The sequence below is a fragment of the Anguilla anguilla genome, chromosome 9 (assembly GCF_013347855.1).
Source record: "Anguilla anguilla isolate fAngAng1 chromosome 9, fAngAng1.pri, whole genome shotgun sequence".
NCBI classification, from domain to species: Eukaryota; Metazoa; Chordata; class Actinopteri; order Anguilliformes; family Anguillidae; genus Anguilla; species Anguilla anguilla.
In genome coordinates this window covers 28,861,288-28,884,860 of record NC_049209.1, presented here as the reverse complement: position 1 = coordinate 28,884,860, position 23,573 = coordinate 28,861,288, and the positions used below count along the sequence as shown (strand labels likewise).

General features: G+C 42.2%; 2 protein-coding genes across 4 annotated transcripts; one reads left to right on the top strand and one right to left on the bottom strand.

The window, feature by feature from the left end:
* Positions 1 to 1,280: 1,280 nt before the first annotated feature.
* LOC118236140 (ephexin-1-like) lies at positions 1,281 to 12,608 on the top strand. Of its 2 annotated transcripts, none has more exons than XM_035434240.1 (16): positions 1,281 to 1,508; positions 2,898 to 3,348; positions 4,079 to 4,729; positions 5,315 to 5,372; positions 5,656 to 5,714; positions 5,887 to 6,125; positions 6,778 to 6,938; positions 7,585 to 7,737; positions 8,051 to 8,180; positions 8,906 to 8,980; positions 9,750 to 9,842; positions 10,276 to 10,430; positions 10,822 to 10,986; positions 11,124 to 11,209; positions 11,396 to 11,500; positions 11,707 to 12,608. In XM_035434240.1, exons 2-16 carry the CDS (start codon positions 2,985 to 2,987, stop codon positions 11,934 to 11,936), a joined length of 2,724 nt encoding a protein of 907 aa, XP_035290131.1. In that variant the 5' UTR covers positions 1,281 to 1,508; positions 2,898 to 2,984; the 3' UTR covers positions 11,937 to 12,608. The 2 variants fall into 2 exon arrangements, with proteins under 2 accessions (XP_035290131.1, XP_035290130.1); XM_035434239.1 differs by having other exon boundaries at positions 4,073 to 4,729.
* On the bottom strand, positions 12,280 to 23,000 carry LOC118236141. Of its 2 annotated transcripts, none has more exons than XM_035434241.1 (19): positions 22,505 to 23,000; positions 21,837 to 21,889; positions 21,570 to 21,659; positions 20,953 to 21,077; positions 20,134 to 20,277; positions 19,561 to 19,629; positions 19,081 to 19,281; positions 18,425 to 18,521; positions 17,858 to 18,075; positions 17,232 to 17,385; positions 16,881 to 17,089; positions 16,282 to 16,399; positions 15,742 to 15,947; positions 15,067 to 15,184; positions 14,498 to 14,667; positions 13,568 to 13,659; positions 12,939 to 13,090; positions 12,783 to 12,823; positions 12,280 to 12,485 (listed from the first exon to the last, which is right to left on the bottom strand). In XM_035434241.1, the coding sequence occupies exons 1-19, from the start codon at positions 22,543 to 22,545 to the stop codon at positions 12,318 to 12,320; spliced, it is 2,466 nt and encodes an 821-aa protein (XP_035290132.1). In that variant the 5' UTR covers positions 22,546 to 23,000; the 3' UTR covers positions 12,280 to 12,317. The 2 variants fall into 2 exon arrangements, with proteins under 2 accessions (XP_035290132.1, XP_035290133.1); XM_035434242.1 differs by having other exon boundaries at positions 12,363 to 12,485; positions 12,783 to 12,827; positions 22,505 to 22,997.
* Between the last annotated feature and the right edge of the window lie 573 nt (positions 23,001 to 23,573).

Genomic DNA, 23,573 nt, shown 5'->3' with positions numbered 1-23,573 from the left:
GATATAGGTGTTTGTGTACCAGAAAGTCTAAGTATGTGAGAAGCAAAAATACCTGCACCAGGAACTTGAAGCTATGTTCTGGCTTTGACTAATATTTTTATGGACATTTCCACAATGAAATTCCAGTGGATATAGAAATATACAAACGTTTTATGCCTATCAACCGTGTCAAAGAAATGTCAAATAACCTATGATGCTGATGTTGTTGATTACAGTGGTGAATACGGTAAAGAGAAACCTATTGTTGAAATGGTTCTTGTTAATGAAATAATTAAAAAAAATTTTTTTTTTTTTTTTTTTTTAATGGAGCACTTTTTAACAAGGAATACCCCATTGTGATCTACATTGTTTCACATATTAACAATATGCAGGGGTGCAAATAAAAGGTTAATCATACTTTTTAGTTAACTTTACACAGATACAAATTGAAGCCTGCTAAATGAAAATAAATAAATGCAAATCTGCATAAAATGCAAACAGGTATTCAACAACTATGTTTAACAGATTCTAATTTTTGAGTGGACACTAATCATAACTGCAGTGCTATGAACATTCCAGAATTGTACTGTGATGGTAATACTGAATTCTAAAATTCTTTTAATAATGTATTGGACTCTGTATTCAAAAGAGGTTAATCTCAATTCCAAGAAAGTGCTCTCTGACGCATGCTTTATGAATAGGGTTGAGCTGACCATGGTGCTAAAACAATCCCATGTTCATAGTGTCTTGAGGTAGTAGAGCTGATCTAGGATCAGTTCTGCATTCATAATCTGTTTGAGTTAGATCAGCACTCCAACTCTGAGACATATTTTGAATACCGGCAGTGATTTTGGATAAGTTTTGCCTTTTTATGACAATGACCCAGTGCGGATCAAAACATAGATGATGTTTCTTGTTGTGAATAATAAACCATTTATTTAGAAAGCAGCAATTGTGCTGTGATTCCCTTCTCAAGTATGATAGATAACAACATTATTATGTTTAACAATATTAAATTCCTGAGAAATGGGGACACTAATCTGACAAAGATTTCACCTGTTGTTGTCAATATTAAAAACATTCTGAACAGTCTTAGGTGATGATGGCAACTTCTGGTTATAATAATGATAATGATAATATTAATATGAAACACATTCATTAATTCAATACAGACCTATACAAACAAACAACAACTATATCTAAACATAGTGGGACAGCAAAACAGGATCAGAAAATGAAGAACTGAGACACCTCATAGGCCCATGCACGAAAGGTAGAAAGCAGGAACTGCAAGCTATATAGGGCACCAATAGACATGTTGTGCAGTGCCTGGTGATTATGAGATTGGTCACATGAACCGAGCTCTTTTTGTTCCAGTTGAGAAACACATTTATAGTGAATCACTCTCACAACAGTAAGCCTACTTCTGTTTGGATTACATTTTTTTTCAATTTTTCTTTTTTGACTGCTATGTGTAGATTGGGACAGCGATTGACTCGCATGCACAAGGCTACAAAACTGGAGATACCGTAAGTTGATCGCTGTAAGAGAGTTGCAAGCTTGGGTGCATAGTTTCTAACTTGGAGATACAAAAGTGACAATAGCATAATTAAACAATTGAACTAAGAGGGCAATGGATTAATCAGCTCACCAATGAAAATACCGAGTAAACACATAGGAATAAGTTAAACACTAAATGCACTGTCAACACTGAACTATGTTCATCTGACATTAAAACAGTTTTAGGTTGTAGATTTTCTCTTTCTAGTAAATTGTTTGAAGTAAAGTGTTATGAAGTTAAAGCTTCAGGTGTTATGCATGTACTATCTACAGGCATATGCAAATAATATTTCCAGGGGATAATTTGTATTTGTTACTGCATATTTTGTGTTTGTTACTATTATATTATTAGCATATCTGCAATAATATTGATTTCCACAGGAGATACACTTTTCTAGTGCTAAATATAGGGATTAACACTTACCTGTTCAAACCTAATTTAATGTGCTGTACAATTACAATTCCAAAACTAAAACTCTACACTGTGAGCTCCAAGTCAGACATGAAAGCAAAGGCAATTGCATGTTTGTCTGGTTTGATTGACATGACTGGTGCACAGAGTGAGCAGTAAACTGCCAGACTACATGTATTGTCCAAAAATAAAAATAAAAACCTCCCTGAAATAATTTCAAATTCACATTATCTTTAAAAAGTTCACCATTCACACACAAATGTTGTAATGATATTGATAAATAAAAGCAGAAAACTTCACTATAACATGCTCTTATGGCAGTGTGACACACTGAGAGACATGTAATGGGGCTTAGTGTAAATGAGAGTAAACTTTCTATAAAGCAAATGTGTAAGTCTAAACATCTGTACCACAGCCATGGATTTGTTACAGGTTTTACTCGTATATAACTGCCTATTGCAGTCACCTGATGTTTACTTTCATGTTGCCACTGTTGAAAGAGTGTATCACAAGGGGAAAGACAAAAACAGCCTTCATTGTGCAAAATTCAGTTGGGAACCGAGAGTGCTGTAATTTCCTGTCTCGTCTGAGAATACCAGGCAAGATCAGACTATTGTCTTTAATAAAAAATGTGAGAAATTTTTTAGAAAAAATGTACGCTCATTTAAATTTGTAACACACAATTAATTGTGAGCCAAATTTCATTGACTACGTTGACCATTAAAAAGAGCATGGCACTTCTAATGACAGCAGAACCAGGTGTGTCACAGCACAAGTTAAAAACGCGTGTGTTCCTCTTTGAAATTGAGGTCGAGAGCGATGCTGAGAGTTAACAAATGGCTGTGGTTATTTAATTATTCATATTTTGTTTGTCCTTACACTTTTTCATCTTTACAATGATAAATCTTCATGGTGGATATATAGTTCTTCTTTGTCTTTTGTACAGGTAGTGAAGCCCAGCTGTTTTACCGTACAATCTGATTTGAGGGCAGACAAATTGGGAATAGAATTAATTTTTAAAATCCCGTTAAATATGATGTCCACCGAACGCCTGTTTTCCCCCAAACCCCCAAAACCAAGAAAACCTCCACATCTCAAAAAATCGCACTGCCCCCTGCCAGTAGGGAGGGGTACTACTGCTGTCACATCAGGCAGCCAAGTGAAGAAGATTGTGGAACATTTAAACCAGCAGGACAGCATAGTGGTTAGCCCGAAGGCTGAAGAGAGAAGTCAACCCCTCAGGGAGCCAAAAACAACCCCTAACACCAAACACAGACCCCCACAGCTATCCCAGAAGAACAGTCTCTCACAGAGGGAGAGAGAACAGAAGGTCAAGCAGAAAGAAGATGGAAAAGGGCACAGCATCCCATCTATGAATAGGCAAGGGGGACGGTCAGGTAGCTCCATTAAATTTTCTTGCATCACTGTGTATATCTACATTATGTTTCTTATACTTGTGTGATTATTTCCCATGGTTCCTAAGAGGACATAATACTGAGGATGTTGGGCGTTGTTATATTTCACTTTCAGAATTAGTGATATAGAGAAGTGGAAATCTGACCTAGTCCATGCCCAGGAAAAGCATGCCAGTCGTCTATTTCACTTTTTCCTTTCAATTCCCAGGCCTGTCTCCCCATGTTCCCTTGCTTCACACACAAACATCCCTTCTGCATCTTTTCCTCCCTCTTTCTCTGGTCCCTTGCTACTTGCTGCTGCTTTCCACTACTTTCACTCTTCACCCCCCTTCTCTGTGCTGCCACAGTGTCAGGAGACAGTCTAGGTCAGAAAATCAGTTCGGAAAGAGGAAGTTTTAAGAAAAAGCAGAAAGCCTGAGTTATGTTTTCTAATGGTGGCAGACTAGCCATAGGGTCACTTCCACATGGCTAGTGGATTGTGGAAATTCAATGAGGAACAGAGAGAGGCTCAAGCACCACCAGAGTTCCAGTCATGAATAAAAGCATTTCCAGACCAGTAGTTTACAACTGGGCCGCTTGACTGATAATTCTATGGGGCCCTTGACAGAGGTTTAAAGTTTTAAAATCCTGAACTCGATTAAACATGAAAAACTAATTAACATCTGTAAAAAAATCCCTTTGTTCTTGGTCTCTCTTTTTCTGCAAGCTCCAGATGGCATGGAGGTGGAGGCAGAGGTGCAAACACAGAACAAAGATGAAACCGCTCAGGGCTCAGCAGCAACCCCTAGCCTGCTCTGTGAGAACAGCTGCACCTGCTTCTGCCACCAACAGCGACCCAGCATGCAGTTGGTGTGGGTCCCTAAGGAAGAGGAGGAGAAAGAGAAAGAAGAAAGAGACACAGGAAGTGAAGGAGGGAGGCAGAGAAAAATGGAGAGAGTACCCTTAAGTGGAGAGCACATGGAGCAGAGCAACCGGGTAGAGAGGATGAAGGTCCAGCAAGTTCCGGATGCGACCACGACGGATGATAAGTGTCAGTACTCCAAGGCATTCTCCCAGATAACCACCCTGTATCCCACTAAATTCTATCACCGGTCTCATTGGTCTACTCCCATCTCTGGCAAAAGCATATACGTCCAGCTGGGTCCCAAGGTTACACAGGACACTCCGCCTCCTGTCCCTCCGAGAACCCCCCACCAATCAGACAACCTGAATCAAGGCTCCTCCTCTACGTCTCCCACGGCCAAGTTGGACCCCCCCACTAAAGACAGCCTGTGTCACAGCCAGCTGCCGCCCCCGCCACCCAATCACCCCCAGCCCCAACACCACAGCGAGATCCTCAGTAGCCGCTGCAGTCCACAGTCAGGTAAGCACGGAGAAAGGTGCATTTTGTTATTCCCTATGTTTGTGCAATCATCAATTAATTCCATATACTTGTGCAATTCTAATTGCTTTCCCCATGCTTGTGGACACTCATTTCCTTTCCTGTGCTTATGCATAGCAAGTTCCTCTAGTGACCTTAATAGTCTTTGCTCATGTGGGTGTCAGAACAAAAAGCATTTTAAATAAAATAAATATATGTGCAGCTTATTTACAAGAACTTGATGGACATTTTATGTGCATCATTAACTCCGCTGTTATATTTACTCCAAAATATTACATATTACATTCCAGTTCATATTTCAGCTGTCTTCTTTCAACTTTCACTGCTATAAAGCTCTACAGTTCATTTAGTTAAAAAAAAAAATATGATTTTGGTTCACTGATTTCTCAGAACAACTTAGATTAGAGTACAGAATAGAGGGTGGGATCTGAAAATTTGCAGTTTTGGAGTATTGGAATGCAATATATTTAATGATAACTGTCCAAGAAGATAGTGATTATAATTAAAATGCAGTCATTCTGAATTTATTGGATGTGAGTGTATCATTACCAAACTCTTTTTCTCCAGAGAACGATGACAATGATTTGGATGGCTGGGAAAAAGTGGACCCAATCAGAGAAGAAGAGTAAGACTAGCTCTTTCTGTTGTCACTGTAAGGCACAAGGCACACACAAACACAAACATGCAGCACACACACAGAAGTACAAACAACATCCATCCCATTACAAACAAGTGGACACAACCAAAACAGACAAACAACCAGTGCAAGACACAGAAATAAGACCTATGCACACAGTTAAATATTGACACTTCCAAAAGTAAGACACATTGGCCCTACATTGTTTGACTTGAACAAAGCTGTCTCACTTTGAAATGCCGAACATTGTTCCTTTTTTTCTCTTTCCCAGGCCTCCCACATTGTTAGCTCAGAGTTTATCCACTGACTTGGAGTCTTGCCTCAATGATGGTAAAACTTGGTGTGATCATTCATTAGGAATCTAGTCATAGACAATTGTATCTGAATACATGAAAATTTTGTCTACAGATGCAGACTATGTGTCAATTACAGATGCATAGTTGACACATCCAGCACTTCTTCTTCCATCTCTTCACTCCTCCCACTTTCACTCCTATCTCAGAACCTCTGTATCAGGAGTACCGCGCCACTGTCATCAACAAGGAGATCCAACATCAGGCAAAATCTGCCAGCATCGGTAGCACAAGTTCGAGTGACCAGGAATGGGGGGCAGGGGACCTTGGAAACAGTTTGAAGCTCAAGAAGGGCCCCACACAGAGCATTCTGTGGCAGGAGCTGCCATCCGTGAGGAACAGCGGGGTTCTGCCGTCCCTCAGCCCGGCTGATCGCAAACGGCAGGAGGTAAGACCGTTATGTGAAAGAGAAGACCAGAGAAATAATAATATATTAAATTGCATTTATGTAGCGCATTTCTGTAATGCTTTACATTGAAGGCAGGAAATCACCTCACCCACCCAGGTGAGTGATGCACTGCAGCCTTTTTACAACAGAATGCCCACTCCATTTCAGATATGGTGGAGAGGTTTATTGGTGTTATTGAACCAATGAAAATCGTTTGGGTGGCAGGCTGAGGGAGAAGGTCTGTGAATTTTTCCAGGACACCAGTGATCTCCCTTATCTTTGCAAAAAGTGTCATGGGGGTATTGTTTAACATACTAATCAAAACATAGCAGCAGCTGCAGTGAAGTATTCTTGCCACTGCATTGGGGTTTTGGGGCTATATTAATTCTGAGGGAAGATTGCCCCATAATCCACTGACACAACTTCCTGCAGCAATTTAGTTTTCTCACATTTCCCATCCAAATAATAAGCCACCCCATACTTGCTTAGCTCCAGCCAATCAGCAGGAGCAGGGTACATGGAGACGTGGCTGAGAGGAGCAAGGGAAAGCTTCAGAACAATAATGCACTGTTGTGACGGTGTCTTAGGCCACACATTTGTGTTTGCTTTCTCTCTCTGACATCTCCCATCACCACCACCACCACCACCTCAGAGCATGTTTGAGGTGCTGACGTCAGAGGTGTCGTACCTACGCTCCCTCAGAGTGCTCACTGATCACTTCTTGGACTCACGTGACCTGGATGAGACACTCATCATTCGAGACAAGAAGACCCTCTTCTCCAACATCCTTAGCGTGCGTGAGGTCAGCGAGAGGTAAGAGACGGAGGAGAGTGAGGGAAGGGAGGAAGGGACAGAGGAGAGGAAGGGAGGAGGGCAAGGTGACCCAGGTAGGAAAGGTAGGCACAGGGCATTGCTGCCTTTACTGTTTCACCCGATTTCACTCACTTCAGTACGCAAAAATATACATGTGCACCAGTGGAAGAAAATATATTTGAAAAAGCAGCTGGAAATGCTCAGGTCAGTTCTGCGTTTCAGGTATGTCCTCTTCAGGCCTTCTGGACCACATATCTCACCGAACATTACTACATGACCAAAAAATGTGCACTATGCAAGGAGCGTGCTGTGAATAAAAAAATTTATGTACAAATGTACACAATTTAATCTTGAATCTTTATTGTGACCCTACTAAAACCAGAGTGCAGTTTCTGATTTTTCACAAACTGTTTCTCTGCTGCTGTCATTAACTGTAATAATTTTTCCTTCATCAAGAGAGAAGTGTGCCTTACAGTGAACATACATTCCTGGAGGAAGGGATGGAAATGGAAATAAGAAGTGAAAGGGAGAGTGTAGAGTGGTAGAGAGGAAATAAGCAGAAAGGGAGAAAATTGAAGGGAGACAGCGTGAAGTCAGTATTGCCAGTAACCTGTACCCGGCTCCTTCCCCTCTGTCCCACTCACAGGTTCCTGAAGGATCTGGAACAGCGTGTAAGCGAGGGCCCTGTGATCTCAGACATCTGTGACATCATCCACCACCATGCCCAGCACAGCTTCTCCCCTTACATCGAGTACATCCGCAACCAGGTCTATCAAGAGAAGACCTACAGCTCCCTCATGTGAGCACAATGGCTGAATAGTATAATGGAACAGGGCTGTATTGCAAAACAAACACCTGAATCAACTAATCAATTTACAGTCTTACATCAAGACTTGAGTGAGTAATTTACTCAAGTATTTTAATGCTGGTTGGAATAACTGCAAAAATATGGCCCTTCTTGGATGAGAGTGGAGACCTCTGGGTTGAAGGAATCACACCATTACATGCTATATTTTGTCTATTGTTTTTTTTTTTCAATGATGCCTGTAAAATCCTCAAGATGCAATGATTCATTGACATGACTGCGCTGTACCTCCGAATCCACTCCGCAGGCAGAAGAATGTGCAGTTTGTGACAGTGATTACTCGCCTGCAGGGGTCGCCAATGTGCCAGCGTCTGCCCTTCACCTCCTTCCTGCTGCTGCCCTTCCAGCGAATCACGCGCATAAAGATGCTCATCGAGGTGGGAGGGGCAAAGGGTTTTGATTAGGGAAAGGGACAAGGAAATCAAACGTGACTCTGGGCCATTACTGTGGCCCAAATAGCAAAAAATAAATTACACACCAGTAAAATATTTTAAACTTTTGATTGAGATCTTTAGCTTCATCCATGCATGTAAACAAGGTCCTCTAATGTGATGAATATTGTTACATGACATAGTGTGATAAGGTACCAACTGCATCATAATATCTTATTGTGATGATTTCAGATTTATCAAGATTCCTGTCAATTGATATGAGTCATTCTGGATGATGTTTGCTCATTAGCATTTACATTTAGGCACTTAACAGATGCTCTGGTCCGGAGTGTTTTATACAAGCACGTGCATATCGATTTAGGCAAGGAGCATAGCTGGTGTCACCAGTGTCTCAGCCAAAAGTATCCGTTAATACATAAACCTACAGCATAAAGTTACTATTAGTTACTAGTAGTTGCACATTTACTTTACTGTGCAACTACTGTGGCAGACTAAAGGGATTTTGCGAAAGTATCACTTTAAGCAGCAAAAAGATTGAGGGTATAGTGTTATATATAGCATAGGCTGGGATGGTAAACTGATAATAAATGCAGTTTAGTGCTTGATGCTTTCAATCTATGGTGGGACACAGAGTGGCTTCTGACAACAGTAGTGAGCATACAGTATAACATGAGCTCATAATGTAAGATGCAATCTCATTGTGTTACCAGAGCATCCTGAAGAAGACTCAGGAAGGGACCAAGGAAGAGCAGACTGCCTCCCAAGCGCTGGCCGCAGTATCTCAAGTGAGACCGTCTGCCTCACTGTTTCTGTGACTGCGGGGCTAAAGCACCAAATGAGACAGGCCACCTTGTTACCTCTGTGTCTTCTACACATGCAAATGTCCAGAGTTAATTCAACTTTAACAGTGTTCATTTGGCTAGTCCAGAGTGGGACCAAATGTTATCTGTTAGAGTTCAATTAACTCTGGACATTTTACTGTGTTGTACATACATAATTACACAAGTTAGTTTTAGCTTATGTAATTATGTACTGAAGGTCAGTGGTCTGAGTTGGCTTGAACGGTAGCCACCAATTTTAGCCTCAAATACATGAGACTGTGATTAATCAGAAGCAGTAACTGACCATGGGTTTATTAGCAAAGCATGTCCCTGGAATTTGAGCGTCATGTTGTCAACCTGGGCAGGCACATTTTACAAGGCTATGAGCCTGACAAGTGAGGCTACAAATACCTGAATACAGAATAAAAACCACCCTAAAAATCTCAAAGTGGAGTGCTCTCTGTTTGAGATCTGGTGTCCATACACATAATAAAAATGTCTGAAAAGAAACGTGAAAATTTGGTGTGGTAAGAAACATCCCTTGAGCTCATCAGAGCAATGTCCTTCCCAAAAGACATCAAAAGTAACTTGTCGGCATAGTTGGATGGCACATTAATACCATCATATCTGGGGGCTGTCTGAGTACCATTACGATACACTACCAAGAGATGTGACATGAAAATCTAGGGTTTCAGTGACTTCCAAACACCCCCACCCCCACCCTCCATCGCAGATCATCGAGGAGTGCAATGCTCAGGTGGGGAAGATGAAGCAGATGGAGGAGCTGCTACACATTGCTCAGATGCTGGAGTTCCACAAGCTCAAGGCAAGCACAGCTTCATCCTCCCTTGTAGACTATAGAAGTGATTTTTTTCATTATATTTATTATATTTTCAGAATGTCCATATATTTACACCAGCGGTGGGTGATTCTGGTCCTGGAGGGCTGGTGTTGTCTGTAGGTTTTTGTTTCCACAAATTACCCTGGCTAAATGAGCTAATTGGCTGTCGGTTGTCGCCAGTGGTTGTTCACTTGTATATTAGATCACAATAAAATGTTTCTTATAGGGACACAAGGACAGACTTTGGCTGTCACTCATGCACTTATCAAGAAATGTCAGATGGTGTAAATGCCAAGGCTAATTAAGCAATTAAAGGAAGAAGTTGTCACGAAAACCAGAAACAGATACCGCCTATCTCATTATTTTATTTTCTAATGTATAAACAAATGAAAATGAACAAAACCCCTCCTATCCCCAGGCCATACCCATTGTCTCTCAGAGGCGTTTCCTCGAGAAACGTGGCGAGCTACAGGAGATGACCAAAGGGGGTGCCCTGTTCAACCTCCGCCCCAAATTTACCCCCATCTACCTCTTCCTCTTCAACGATCTCCTCATCTTCACCTACAAAAAGAGGTTAGCCTGCCGTTATTTCGCTTGTGGTGTTTTGGACAATTATGAATTTGACAAGGAGTATGTTAGCAGTGGACTATGTTCCCTCATAGACAGAGATGACCCAAAAAACAATGTTGTTATGACCCCAAAGTGCTCTAGCAGGGATCAAGCTCATCACTTAAACTTTAAATGTGTGGACCAGAGATGCTTGTAGCCCTAAAGAACTGCATAGATTGTTTACACCAGTGGCCAGAACTGTTAATAGGCATTGGTGTTGAATGATTTCATAATGAAGGTTATATTTTGATCAGCAATGTTCATTTAATATTTCTCATTTCTAAAACCACTTTATGGAATTACTAATGCAGCTACCCGTTATGAAATAAGCTGACAGAACCTTCTCCCGCGCCAGTTCGGATCGTTACATCGTGACTGATCATGCCCACCGATCACTGGTCCACGTGCAGGCCATTAGTAAAGAAAAGCAGGGCTCGGGGTTCGATCGCTGCTTCTGTCTGATGCTGTTGGAGAACCACCAAGGCTGCACCTATGAGCGTCTGCTCAAGGCTCCCACAGAGTAAGAACAACCCTACAGTCTTAATAGCACCGTATGTAGAGACTGACATTCAGTGAGAGAACTGCCCTACAGTCTTCTCATGACTGTACACCGCACTTTATTCAGTCTCTCAGTTGTTTCTATTCCTGTGCATGCAGGTCTGATATGCACAGGTGGATGGCAGCATTTCATAATCTCACTGGCCCCGGGAGAGATGAGGATGAAGTAGTGTATGAAGACTGGGGTGAGTAAGGATCACAAACATCAATGTTGCATGTGTGGGAGTGGTGTTTATTGGCTTTGCCCATATGCATGTAACGCATATGCATGGGCAGCTCTATTGATGTGTAAGTGTAACATGCTTGTGAATGCTTATGTTATGTTAGTTTATAACATTCATGCATGCATATACATGTGTGCACTGTCCCAGACTGCCCACAGGTTCACTGTTTGGAGCAGTATGTGGCTCAGCAAACTGATGAACTTGACCTGGAACCGACTGACATCATCAACGTCTTGAGAAAGACCAATGAGGGTGAGCGGAGCAAGACAAAGGAAAAAAATCTTAATATGGTTATCACACTTCCCACCAATATCATCTGCATCTGCCCTCTTTTTCTTTATTCTGCCAATCACATCTCTATTTGCAACTACATTATTCTTCCAACTCCTTCCCCCCATACCACCACACAAACATGAACCACCCCCCTGACTCACTCACACTTCCTCTCTCTCTTTCAGGTTGGTACGAGGGAATCCGTCTCTCTGATGGAAAGAAAGGATGGTTCCCAGCTAGCAACGTGCAGGAGATCACCAATGAGCATGTGCGGAGACGCAACCTCCGTGAACAGTACCATATCATCCGGGTCGCAGCGCAGACGAGGCCTACACAGGCCCACAAGCCTGAACCGACCCCAGGAGCGCTGTTCTACGTGACAAATAGCGAGGTGGCGACGCAGAAGGGACAGTAACGCCCCCTGGTGGCTATGTTAAGCATGCACATCAAGGAACTTGCGGGCCTGAAAAATCATCCATTACGGTGTTCCTGGATTCCTGCGATGACAGCCAAATTAACATTCTCTCTAGCCGGGATGTAGAAGAATGTGACTATATCGCTACATGTAAAATTCAGTATTAACGGTATTAAGTATGAATGCGTGAATAGGTCCCCCCATCTGAAACAGTGCCGTTTGTAGTTATACTGATTTTATACCGAGTGATGTTGCTTGGTCTTTGACCATTATATGCAGTATGTCCTGAAAATCCACAGAAACTTCGGAGTTGTACACAGCTGAAAAGTTTTTGGCTCTGTTGTCGTGCTGCGGGGCCACAGTGATGTCGCATTGAGCTTATTACGGACAAACAGAGAAGGCACAAACATGCACATTTGTGAATTGAGGTAGGTTTATTATTCTCCGGAGGATCGCAGACGTCAGGCGGGGCGGAGCCAGGGCCCATGAGGGGCGGAGTCGGGACCTCCGCGTGTCACCATGGTCACCTCCGAGGACAGGAGGCCTTCTCTAACAGGCAGGACAAGGGGAGAGCTGTTATGTGCCAGCTCTGAGGCTTGTATTTGTGTCTAATAATCCCATTTTATTATTACTTTGTTGCATTACTCATACAATAAACATACCTTAACTATTCATCACTTTCAGTTGAGCATTATAACAATGCAGATAGAAATAATTTAAATCATTGTCATCATAATCATTTAGATATCCAATCACATTCAGTTGTGTTGTACTGATAATAATAATAATAATAATAATAATAATAATAATAATAATAAGCACATACTAGAAAATCTAAGAAAGTACCTTTTGCAGATCTGGCCTTCTGGTAGACCTTTCCTGGCCTTCTACCTTTAAGAAAGCAATGAAAAGATTAGACATACTGAAACCGTGTGGAGTAACAGCACCTTCCTTAAATTTGGACAGTGGAGCTAATGAAAGCACTGGCCACAGCCACGCCACCTCCTCTGCTAGCAGGGCGTCGCTGCGACCCCTCTCTGCGGGACCTGACGGTTCGTCTGTGGGATGAGGGGGCCACAGAGACAGCCGGCCTGAGATGGTAGACTGCCCGACTGCGTTCATCATTCACCGGGTAGCGGCAGCTAACGGGAAGCCTGAAAAAAGGGGACATTTTAGCAGTGAAGAAGAAAGTTAAATTGCAGTGTCGCAACAGCAAATGGTTCTGGTGCTTCTGTAATGGTGTGTGTATTTTCCTTGGCTTGGGTGCACTCAAACTCTTGGAAGTCAAGGTCAAAATCAATTATCAAAGCCAAACATCCTAATGAGTGACTTTACATTGGTGTTTTCATTGTTGTAGTTTAAGGAGTGTAGTGAACAGATAATTGTCGTTTCACAACATAATTCCCAAGGCTTTTTGAAAAACTCTGGCCAAAGCTGCTTTGTGGAAGGGATCCTTCTAATATCACAACCAAGAAAGCATTATCAGTCCCATCCCTACCTACAGTATCATTAATCATAAAAAAAAGAAGAAAAAGTTAATCAGTAGCATGAAGCTTGGATGAGTTTCACACCAAAAAGCCTTATTTTTTAATTGTAGGTGTGGGTGAAATGAAAAAGGTTGTAGCTCTCACCTGTAGTGAGGGTGGATGAGAGGGTTCCCTGTGGGGTACAGGGCTGGGCTGTATCTCACTTCGTTCACATACACCACGTGATTCCCTTCAAGCTGGGGTGCAGGGAGGACGGAAGGTTGAATGAACACATGGAAGAAAGGAGGAGTTGGATTCAAAGATCTGTGCTGTAGCTGAGTCAGCCATTCTTTTTTGCTCTTAATGACTGAATCAGCCCAATCATTTGCATGATCTGACTTTTCTAGCAAAGTCAGGAGGTACAGTTGAAATGTTTTACTGTGGTCTGAACCAACATTATGCATTCAACTCTTAATAAACTTAAGCAAGAACAATTGGTTGGAACAAATACCAGGGTACTCATGTGCCCCCCAAGACTGGGGCTGTGCACTCCAAAGTTATGGCCTTCAATTATGAATACAGCCCATCTTCTCAATTTCCAAAAGGCCCAGAGGGGCTTTGCTGACCCTGCTTAACACCAGCAAGTAGGAAATAGACAAAAGCTTCTAAATCTATATTCTACTTTCAAGCATAAATTCACTAACCCAGGGGTGGGGCACTATTCCTAGAAGGCTAATGTGCATGTAGGCTTTTATTTCCATCAATTACCCTGGCTCAATAAACTAATCATCTGTATACACCAATGCTGATGCACTAGACCAGGGGTGGCCAACCCAGGTCCTGGAGAGCCGCAGGGTCTTCTGGCTTTTGTTTCTACTCGCCACTTAATTGATCAATTAAAGCAGCTGATTACAGTTAACTCACCTCACCTGGTTTCATTTGTCTCAGTGGTTATTGTATTGCAGGTGAAAACAAAAACCAGCAGACCCTGCGGCTCCCCAGGACCGGGGTTGGCCACCCCAGTAACTAGACCATGGTAAAACATTCCTCCCGCCTGTTGTTCAAATTTCCTTCAGCTTAAAGGGGTCCACTCACGGTTCTGATGGTACCACAGGAGTCCAGAGGGAAGCTGAAGAGTACCCTGGTGTGGTCTGTCTCTCTGGGCCCACAGCTGGGGTCCAGCAAGGTGGTGTGTCTGGGTTCGACAGGCAGGGTGATGTGGGATGTGTCAACCACCAGAACCATCCACCTGTCTGGCAGGCACACTGTGGAGAGAGGATGGGGGTACAGCACTGAGCTAGATTACACCTGTGTACGGCTTTTGTTTGGTCAGTACCCCTTAATATCTTTACAGCCTAAAGAGACATACAGTTAAATAGATATTCAGACTAAGACAGAGACAGAGAGATCACATTAATAGCACAGCAATAGCAGTGATCACATGACACCTGCACTTATATGAATACATGGTAAGGTGGTGCAGTATGCAAACTAAGCACAAATGCATAAACATAACACATAAAAGAACAGTAAAACAAATACAAAGCAGTCATCTCTCTCAAGTCCCTAATAGCAGTGGGAAATGAAATGTCTACAGCTTTAGATCTGATATACTGACAGGATTTTTAATAATGTTTTTAATGTAATGCAACAATGTATATTACCCAGAAGCTCTCTGATGGGAAAGCAGCAGCGCTGGACAAAGGTGCTCTCCACGCTCCCCGTCTCCCTGTCCATGAGATTCACCTGCACACTGACTACCAGCCCACGCAGCGTAAGGTCCTGAGAGACAGAGAGAGAGAGAATGGGGAGAGAAAGAGGAATGAGCCTCCATATGGACTAGCTACAGCACTCGTCCAGAACTGTCATTAGACAAGTGGCTCCAAACAATAACATTAAAATATATACAGTATGTGCCCACACGCAAACAAGTTTAACCGAGCGCAAGTGTGCATGCGTCTATGAATAAACAGGGCTTACAAGATGCAAACTAAGAGAAGTCTAAAAATTTTCTTTGGAAAGACTGTCTGTTTGGTACGAGACAAAGTGGATGTCATATTCGTTATATACCATGGGTTCTTGTGCTCCATCACTTTAAAGGTCTGCTTGTCATTTCCCAATTCCAAGCAATTGGAGAGTGCAGCACTAATCATTGTTTATCACTGTGAAATGTTCCTAAGCTTGTAGCGTCGCCATTTGTAGCAGCGCTATGGCCCAACACTGATCTTAAGAACAGCCCCCCATTGCCAACAAATGACAACTCCAGAAGGCCAGTATAATAGCTGTCGATATGAGGAAAATATACTTTAGTTGGTCTGTTGGGACATGATTCTGCTCACCTCATAAACCATGCCTATGCTGTAGAGGGGCAGCTCTAGGCTGTAGTAATCTTTCCGGGTCTCCAGCACATAGCCGCCCTGTTCCACTAGCTCCCAGTCCAGCTTGTGACCTCCAAGGTACACTGCCCACTGGGAGTCCAGGTTCCCATGATGCACCAGGATCTGTACACCTCTGTTTGTGCAGTTACCCTCCAGCCTAGGAAAAACTGGCAAGTGCAGTGGGAGAGGGGTGGTGGAGGGGTACAGGACAAGAAAGGAGGATAGGCACAGAACCATAATTGCAGCCAGGCTCAAATTGTTCTCAATTGTCTTGTGTTTTTTTGGGGGAGCACTGCCCAGAGATAAGCAAATGTACACTATAAAGTGTCCTGTTAGAAAATACCGCTAAAATAAATGCGGCGTATAAACATGGCAAAAAAGATGGAGGTAAAGTTTTCTTTGCAGGTAGATATAAACCATACAGAAAAAGCCAGGAGCTCATATTACATGTAAAATACACATCACAAATACATGTGTATTACACACTGCCGTACTGCTTACCAACATCTTGCAGATCACACGCCACAGCAGCAGGGTGATTATAAATGTCTCCGTGTGGTGAGATGAGCAAAGTGAAGGTTACTGCGAGCATGTACCTTCGGTACCTCCCACCTACATACTGAATAACAGTGAGGAATGGCTCAGTAACTGGGCAGCCTGTTATGTAACCCCCTACACCAGGAGTGTCAAACTCCTGTCCTGAAGGGTTTAAATGCTGATTTTTGTGACATATTTTCAATTAGCAGCCAATATACACCTTGGGATCGAGTTGTACGGACAAACAGTGACCTAAATGAAGTGCCTATGTTCTGAAAACACACAAGAAACCAGCAGACATTGTGGCTCTCCAGGAGTTTGAGATCCCAGTCAAATACTGCAAGAGATGCTGAATTAAGTAAGGAGGGGGTCTAACCACAGAGAAAAGTATATCCTGGTGTGTTGCGAGTACTGGGATGTACTATGTGACAATTCATTGAAAAAAATCAAACATTCACAGTTGCTGAGCAGGAAATGTTTTCAAAAGCACATGTTTTAAGCACATGTTTTTAAAATTAAAATACCAAGGAAACATAGGTGTGTCTGCACGGTTGTGTCTTCACCTTTTTGGAGATGAGGGGGTGGGAGAACGGGGCCTCCAGTTGGTAGGCGTGGGTGCCGTTTGGGAAGGACATGAGGGAGACCTTGAGTCCCAACCGCTCGGCTTTTACCCAGGACACTGTCTCACCCCCCACAGTGATGTTATGCAAGGAAACATCAGGGGCAAACGCACCCAGGGTAACCGAAAATACCCTTTCTGATGGAACAGTGTCTGGGGAAGGGACATAAAATCCAGGTGTTTCTTATAAAACATACTACAGGCAAAATGAATCAATGAACATTCATTATTTAACCTTGCATCTGTTATAAACAAAAATACTCATCATCATAAAATGTATATTTAATAGACTCACTATTGAGCAGCATGGGGGTCCAGGGAATGGGCGGGGTCCACAGGGGCCTGAAGGAGCGATGTTGGGTCAGAACCCAGCGGCTGTCCTCCCACTGGTGCATATAGAGCAGGTCTATGGAGTAGGACTGGAAGTACTGTCCATCAACCACATGACTCTAGTGGGGGGGAAATGACAGCCAAATTAATTACCACTGTGCATTTAAAAGAGCCAGTGAAACATTTAGTTCTCATTTTTATGGATGCAAGTTAACATACAGTACCTTCAGTTACTATCGGCACTATGTGCTGACAGATCTATTTGAATGAAGATAACTGACATGCTCCTCTGAGCTTGTCCAGGGAAGTGGCATTAGGATTACTAGATTTTGGGAGTAGGGCCAGTATTTCAGATAACATCTCAGAGAAGGAGTGCTGATCTAGGATCAGCTTTGTCGTTTTGTTCATAACATATAAGGTCAGGCTATAGCCTGGGGAATACTTATCCAAGACCAGGACTCCTACTCTTAATGAATATGGGCCCTGATCTTTCAGAGGATGACCCAGTAGCTGCAGCACTGAGATGCAATAAACATTACCCTGTAAATATAAATAGCCTTTAACAAATGCCTGGTAATTCTATTGTTGTACCTTGACGTACCCCCCCTCAGCTCCGAATGGAATCCTGATCTCCACGATTCCGTCCCGTAGCCTGATCTCATAGCCTCTCCGCTGGATGACACAGTCACTCAGAAGGTGACCCTCTACCCCCACGCTTGCGCTCCAAGCGCTGTACCCAGCATGCACTAGAGGGGGCAGGATCTTTGGGAAAGTCCACAGAACATGCCCATCATCCATGACAGCTTGATCTTCAGAAACAGATAAACAGAAAAAAAATAAGACCGGGGAGGGTAGGCAAAATAATCTGAGGTTAATACCACAGCATGAGGTTGACAATCATTTGTCCTTATTTTACTAACACAGAAACCAAAATGTTTACTGAACATCAAGGTGGTGGGGAGGGGGGATGACTTGGGAAATTTTACAATTATTTTTGGTCTTTTGGTAAGGACTTGGCTTCAAGTCACACATTCTAAGTAGTTTGTGCCTTTTCTGTCTTTGTTCTCATTTAGTCGGTTCCACAAATAACTGCCTCCAATTTGTCTAAGCTTGTCAGATTCTTGAAATCAGCTACAGCATACGAAAAAAAAAACATACTTATAGGACAGGCCACTGAGATGTCCACCGTGTGAAGAGTCCAGAGATGGCTGTAGAATATGGTTGCACTGACAGCCTCCACCTCATCTCCCCTCTCCTGGGAATGGAGATATGGATTTTGAGGAGAGAGTGGATAAAGTTCAAAATTCTCCAAAGGAGGTGAACCAAGGTTTACACAGGGTAGACGAGACTGGATGCAGAGTTAGAGTATGAGCTGCTAGACATGGATGAGCATTAACTTTTAAACACACGGGTCTCACAGAAACACAGCACTCCAGTACGGGTGCTCATCTCATCTCTAGAGGCCTGCAGGATATGCTGGACCTTTCACCTCAAAAATCTTAGGTGAAATATTGTTGTCTCATTGGCTCAAACTAATCAAATCATAGTCATTAAGAGTATGATTGGTTGAAATGTACAGTATTGTACTAAATAGTAATGATTGCCATTCTCCTCTGAATGTTGTGTGTTTATGATATATACAATCCCTCTGCATCTGGCTGACATTCAGGATATAAAAAAATAAATCAGGATTTCATGATTAATCAGAGGGGAAAAACATGCATCCCCAAAGACTGGAACCCCCTGCTCTACAGTGACAGAGACACAGAGACAGTGAATCTCAGGTGGAGACTGGGGGCCGATTGTATCCTGACCTGCAGTGTGTAAGATAAGACAGAGGAGTAGGCACAGCGCAGCAGGATTCGGTTTTCGGTGGCACTGATGTGGTACCCTTGAAGGTTTGCCTCAGCCACTGTTAGCGCCTTCTCCCTAGAGGGGAGGTCCCCCTCCCCCTGGGCATGGCCTGGCATGCGGAACAGCACCCGCCCCTCCTTCAGCCCCTCCTCCTCTGACCCCTGGAGGAAGTGACATCAGTCCGCAAGAGCATGGGGTATGGATTGGGACAAGAGTGAAAAGGTTTTACTGTGGTCTGATGTTGCAGTGGATCTGCATTTGCGTATACAGCTGTTTATTAAATTAAGCCAGAATAATTTGTTTTAGGCTAGCAACAGGGGCATGTATATTGAATGATGTGTGCATAGGTTTACATGCAAATGTGAACAATCAGATGTTAGCAATAAGAACATTGTCCAACAATAGCTTGTCATTCGGTGGGGTGAGAGGACGGCACATACTGTAGAGGATGATGTCATCCCCTCCAGGCCCATTTGAGAATCAGGCAGTATCTGCTTCTCAACAGACACCTGCAAGACAAATTATGACACCAATACCCTGATTACTGATGTCAATAACAAGACAAAAAAAAAGTTAAACTCAGTTTAAACTCCTATTCAAATTCAAATACAGAATGTTTTTTTGGCGTTAAAAGTAATCTTGCTAAAGTATTAAAATATATTGGTAACAACCTACCAACTGCCCCCCCGCCCAACAGCCAAAAGGGTAAAGAGTAACCCTCTGTACCCCTTCTAACAAACACAAACATTCTAACCACATTGTGAACACGAAAAACAGAATTTAAACCAAACAAGACACCTGTGCTTCAGAATGCATGGGGACTGCAACTGATATAAATTTAAATGATTTATGATTGATTATGAATATGAATAAACGCATAACAGCAAGCATCTGTGGTACGAAGAAAATGTAAGGAAAAATTTATTATTAAATGCATATTAAAAGCAATGGGCCTGGAATCGATCAGAAAACAGGCTCATAAATGCTTACAGCATGGCCAAGTGTGACCTCACCTCCATGTAGTCCTCCTCACAGACAATCTCACGGGGGCTCCAGTGCTGCTGAAGGGGGCAGGTTAAAGCCAAAGGGTAGGAGGTCTCCTCGTCGTTGGCATTCTTGTTAACAAACCACACAAGCAGACGGAACTCCATGTCTTTCTGGAACCAGAGAGAAGAGCAACCCTCTTTCATCTGTACTTTTTGGGGGCAGTAGCCAATAGTTAAAATGAATAAAGCACCTCACACATTATAGCCAGGCTGGGGAACCCTGTACCTGGAGCACTGGATCTATTTCAGGTTTTATTTTCTGACAATTATCTTTGTTCAATTAGCCATTATACAGCACTATACAACTATGCTGAGTTTTGGAACCATTAAGTAAACCACAGTGAATTGGTGCATAAAGGGACACAAGAATAGGCTTCAGCTGTCATTCATGAGCAGCTCATCAGTAAATACAGCTCAAATGCCAGGACATGCAGTAGACTGGGTGAATTAAATGATCAAGAGCAGAAGTTGGCATGAAATCCACGAACTGATTTGGGCCTCCTTGCCCAACAGATATTTACAGAAGTGCCTGCAGGGGAAAAGAAAGTGTCTGCAGGGAAACATCAAATAAGCAGCACTATAAATATGACAGAATCATCGATTCCTACTCATGTTCTGACAACATCCCCACAGCATTGAGCACTCAAAGCTATTTAGATTTAAATTAGCGCGCATATCATAAAAGTGAAGTACGGAACCCTGCTCTTGGCGGGACCTCAGGGCTTCATAACAATGTTGTGCACTAATATGGAACAAAATGGCTGGTCATCCTAGAGCAACACTCACGTGAAGATCCACATAGCAGGCGAGGTATGACACTCGAAGCACCAGGTCTCCTTGCGAGTCCAACACCATGGAGTAACCGCACTCTGCGGCCTGCTGGCTGGTCAGGGAGTGCATGCCGCTACCATCTGAGGTGGAATGTGGATGGTAGAACATGCAAAAAATGCATTAGTTCAGGGGTGTCCAAACTCCAGTCCAGAGGTCTGCAGTGCCTGTTGGGTTTCAGAGTGTGTCAGCAAAAGGGATTAAGTGACTGATTGACTAAAACACATGTTGCCCACACGCATTGTTCTCAAGGCCTTAATTGGCTGCTGATTGAAACGAAACCACAAATACCTGCAGACACTTCTGTGTTAAATCATGAAGTACACAACTCCAGCCCTGAAGGGCTTGTGTGTATCCTGGCACAAATCAAGGTGCCCTGTTATGATAATTAAACCACACCCATCCCCTAAAGTAGTGAATGAGTATGCCTTGTCATGTGTCAACAGTTTTTACTGACCCCCTTAAAATGATTGAACATTTATAATGATTTCCCCCCAATTCAGGTCATTCTGTAGTATTCCAAAACACCAGATGTGCACTTCTGTAAGCGCACAAACACACACACAGTGTCTCACCTTCAATGTCAAATCGAAACACTTGTCCAAGAAAGCTGGATTTGACAGACAGTGAGAAATGGCGATCTTGGCACTCTGACCTGAACATCTCTTGCCAAAGGAAATAATTTAGAATTAACATTAACATTTACAATTGTTTAAAACTCAGAGTTCAATTGAACATAATTAGGGCCTGTATGTATAAAGTTTAAACAGGTGCTTTGTGTTTTACAGCTTGTACAGTTTTACCGCTCTCCCCCCACATGGCCATTGCCTGGGTTAACTTACCAGAGAAAACAGGGTCTGGTACAAAGGTAGATAAGACACACAGCAGGAGTATGCTGGGAGAAAGAATGAGTAATGAATTAAACAAAACAATAATAACTGTGCTTTATTTATTTCAGACCATTGATTGAAATTGATCTACAATGGCACAAATAATAATACAAAAGTAAAGAATTAAGATTTATCGATAAGATTTAAGTTTTAAGATTTGCAACAAAAAATAAATAAAGATATAAAATAAAACAAAGACAATTCTGAAAGACAGTAGGCCAGTTCGCCTATTTATTTAGAATTTCTACAGCAGTTGAGCAGCATTTCAGCCGCAGGGCATTTTTGAGCTTACAGTCAGAAAACATAATGCGACATTTAAACCAAATGTGACAACCAGTGTTTTATATAGATCATTTAATCATAACCATTAGCCTGAAGCTTTACGTTAGGTAGTATATTTTTGCGGTTTACTTACAAAAAAGCAAACTAAATAAATATGAATAAAATATTACAAAAATAAGATAAGTAACGACCAATTAGCGTTAATATTTCTGTTCTAAAGTTTTCTGAAAATATAATTAAAATATGAAATGAAAATGTAATTTGCACTAATAACTGTGCCTCAATTCTATCGATTACAATGAAAGCTAGGTAAGCCATGCGCTTAAAAAGTAGCTTACCTGATGAGCCTTTCGTGGACGTTTTCAGTGCATTGATACATAATTTCACTGTTGTCAAAGTATTTCGAAAAGTTTCTTAACTTTCTTGTTAATTTTCTTCTTTTTTGAAATTAAATTTCGAACATGTAAATTAAAACGTTCTGTCGTGGGCTTAATTTCGACTGAACAAAAACACCTGACACGCAGCCTAATTGATGGTAGTGATTGTGCACGTGGTCTTGATTTTTCTCTTTGCTGTATTCCGAAAAAACGTCTCAGAAACTTCTCTTCACCAAAAGATCGACTAAACGTAATGAACATATTTATTTAGCCTACTACCGTTGTCTCTGTACAAGTTTTTTGTTCAACACCTGCAGAAGCTCCAAAATGGACACGTTTCTGTAAATTCCGGTAATAACTAAAATTTTGGTCAAATTAAGTGGCCAGCTGGAAACCCTTTAGCATGCTGAAAAGTCTTGCGCGTAGTTACCTGTCATACTTTTTAGCTTATGATACATTTGTAATAGTTACAGCCTTCTCGAGATGGAAAGAAACCGAAACTATATGTGGTACTAGGACCTCCAGTGGAGGTAATGCCAAGCGATGTACTTCTGCCCTGTGGTCCAAAGAGGGCAGTGAAGGTTTCGATTGAAGCCATAATTACCAAATGCCAATATCTAAAATACATGCGCAGCGATAAGGCACGACTGTGGTTCCTTCAAATTTGAAGTTGCTAGATGGGTATAAGAACTCAATACACATGTTATCAACGATTACATTCACATTACTGCTTCAGTGTAGCCATATTGTATATACATATGTAATTGTGTCCACATTTACGTCAAATACAATCATTTTAAATTACTGCATGCAAATACAGCAACGCCAGAAATATTTAAGGTATCGTTTCGTATAGCTACTTCCGATCCTCTGTTCTGATATGATTCACGAGAATTCAACAAAAATTCATTCCTGAACCAGATTTAAACGAGAGCAAACGAGAGGAAAATAAGCCTATGCGCAAATACGCAACAGGCAAGACAAATTAGAGAGTAATGTGAAAGTCTGTGTTCTACACAGGCTAAAGCCA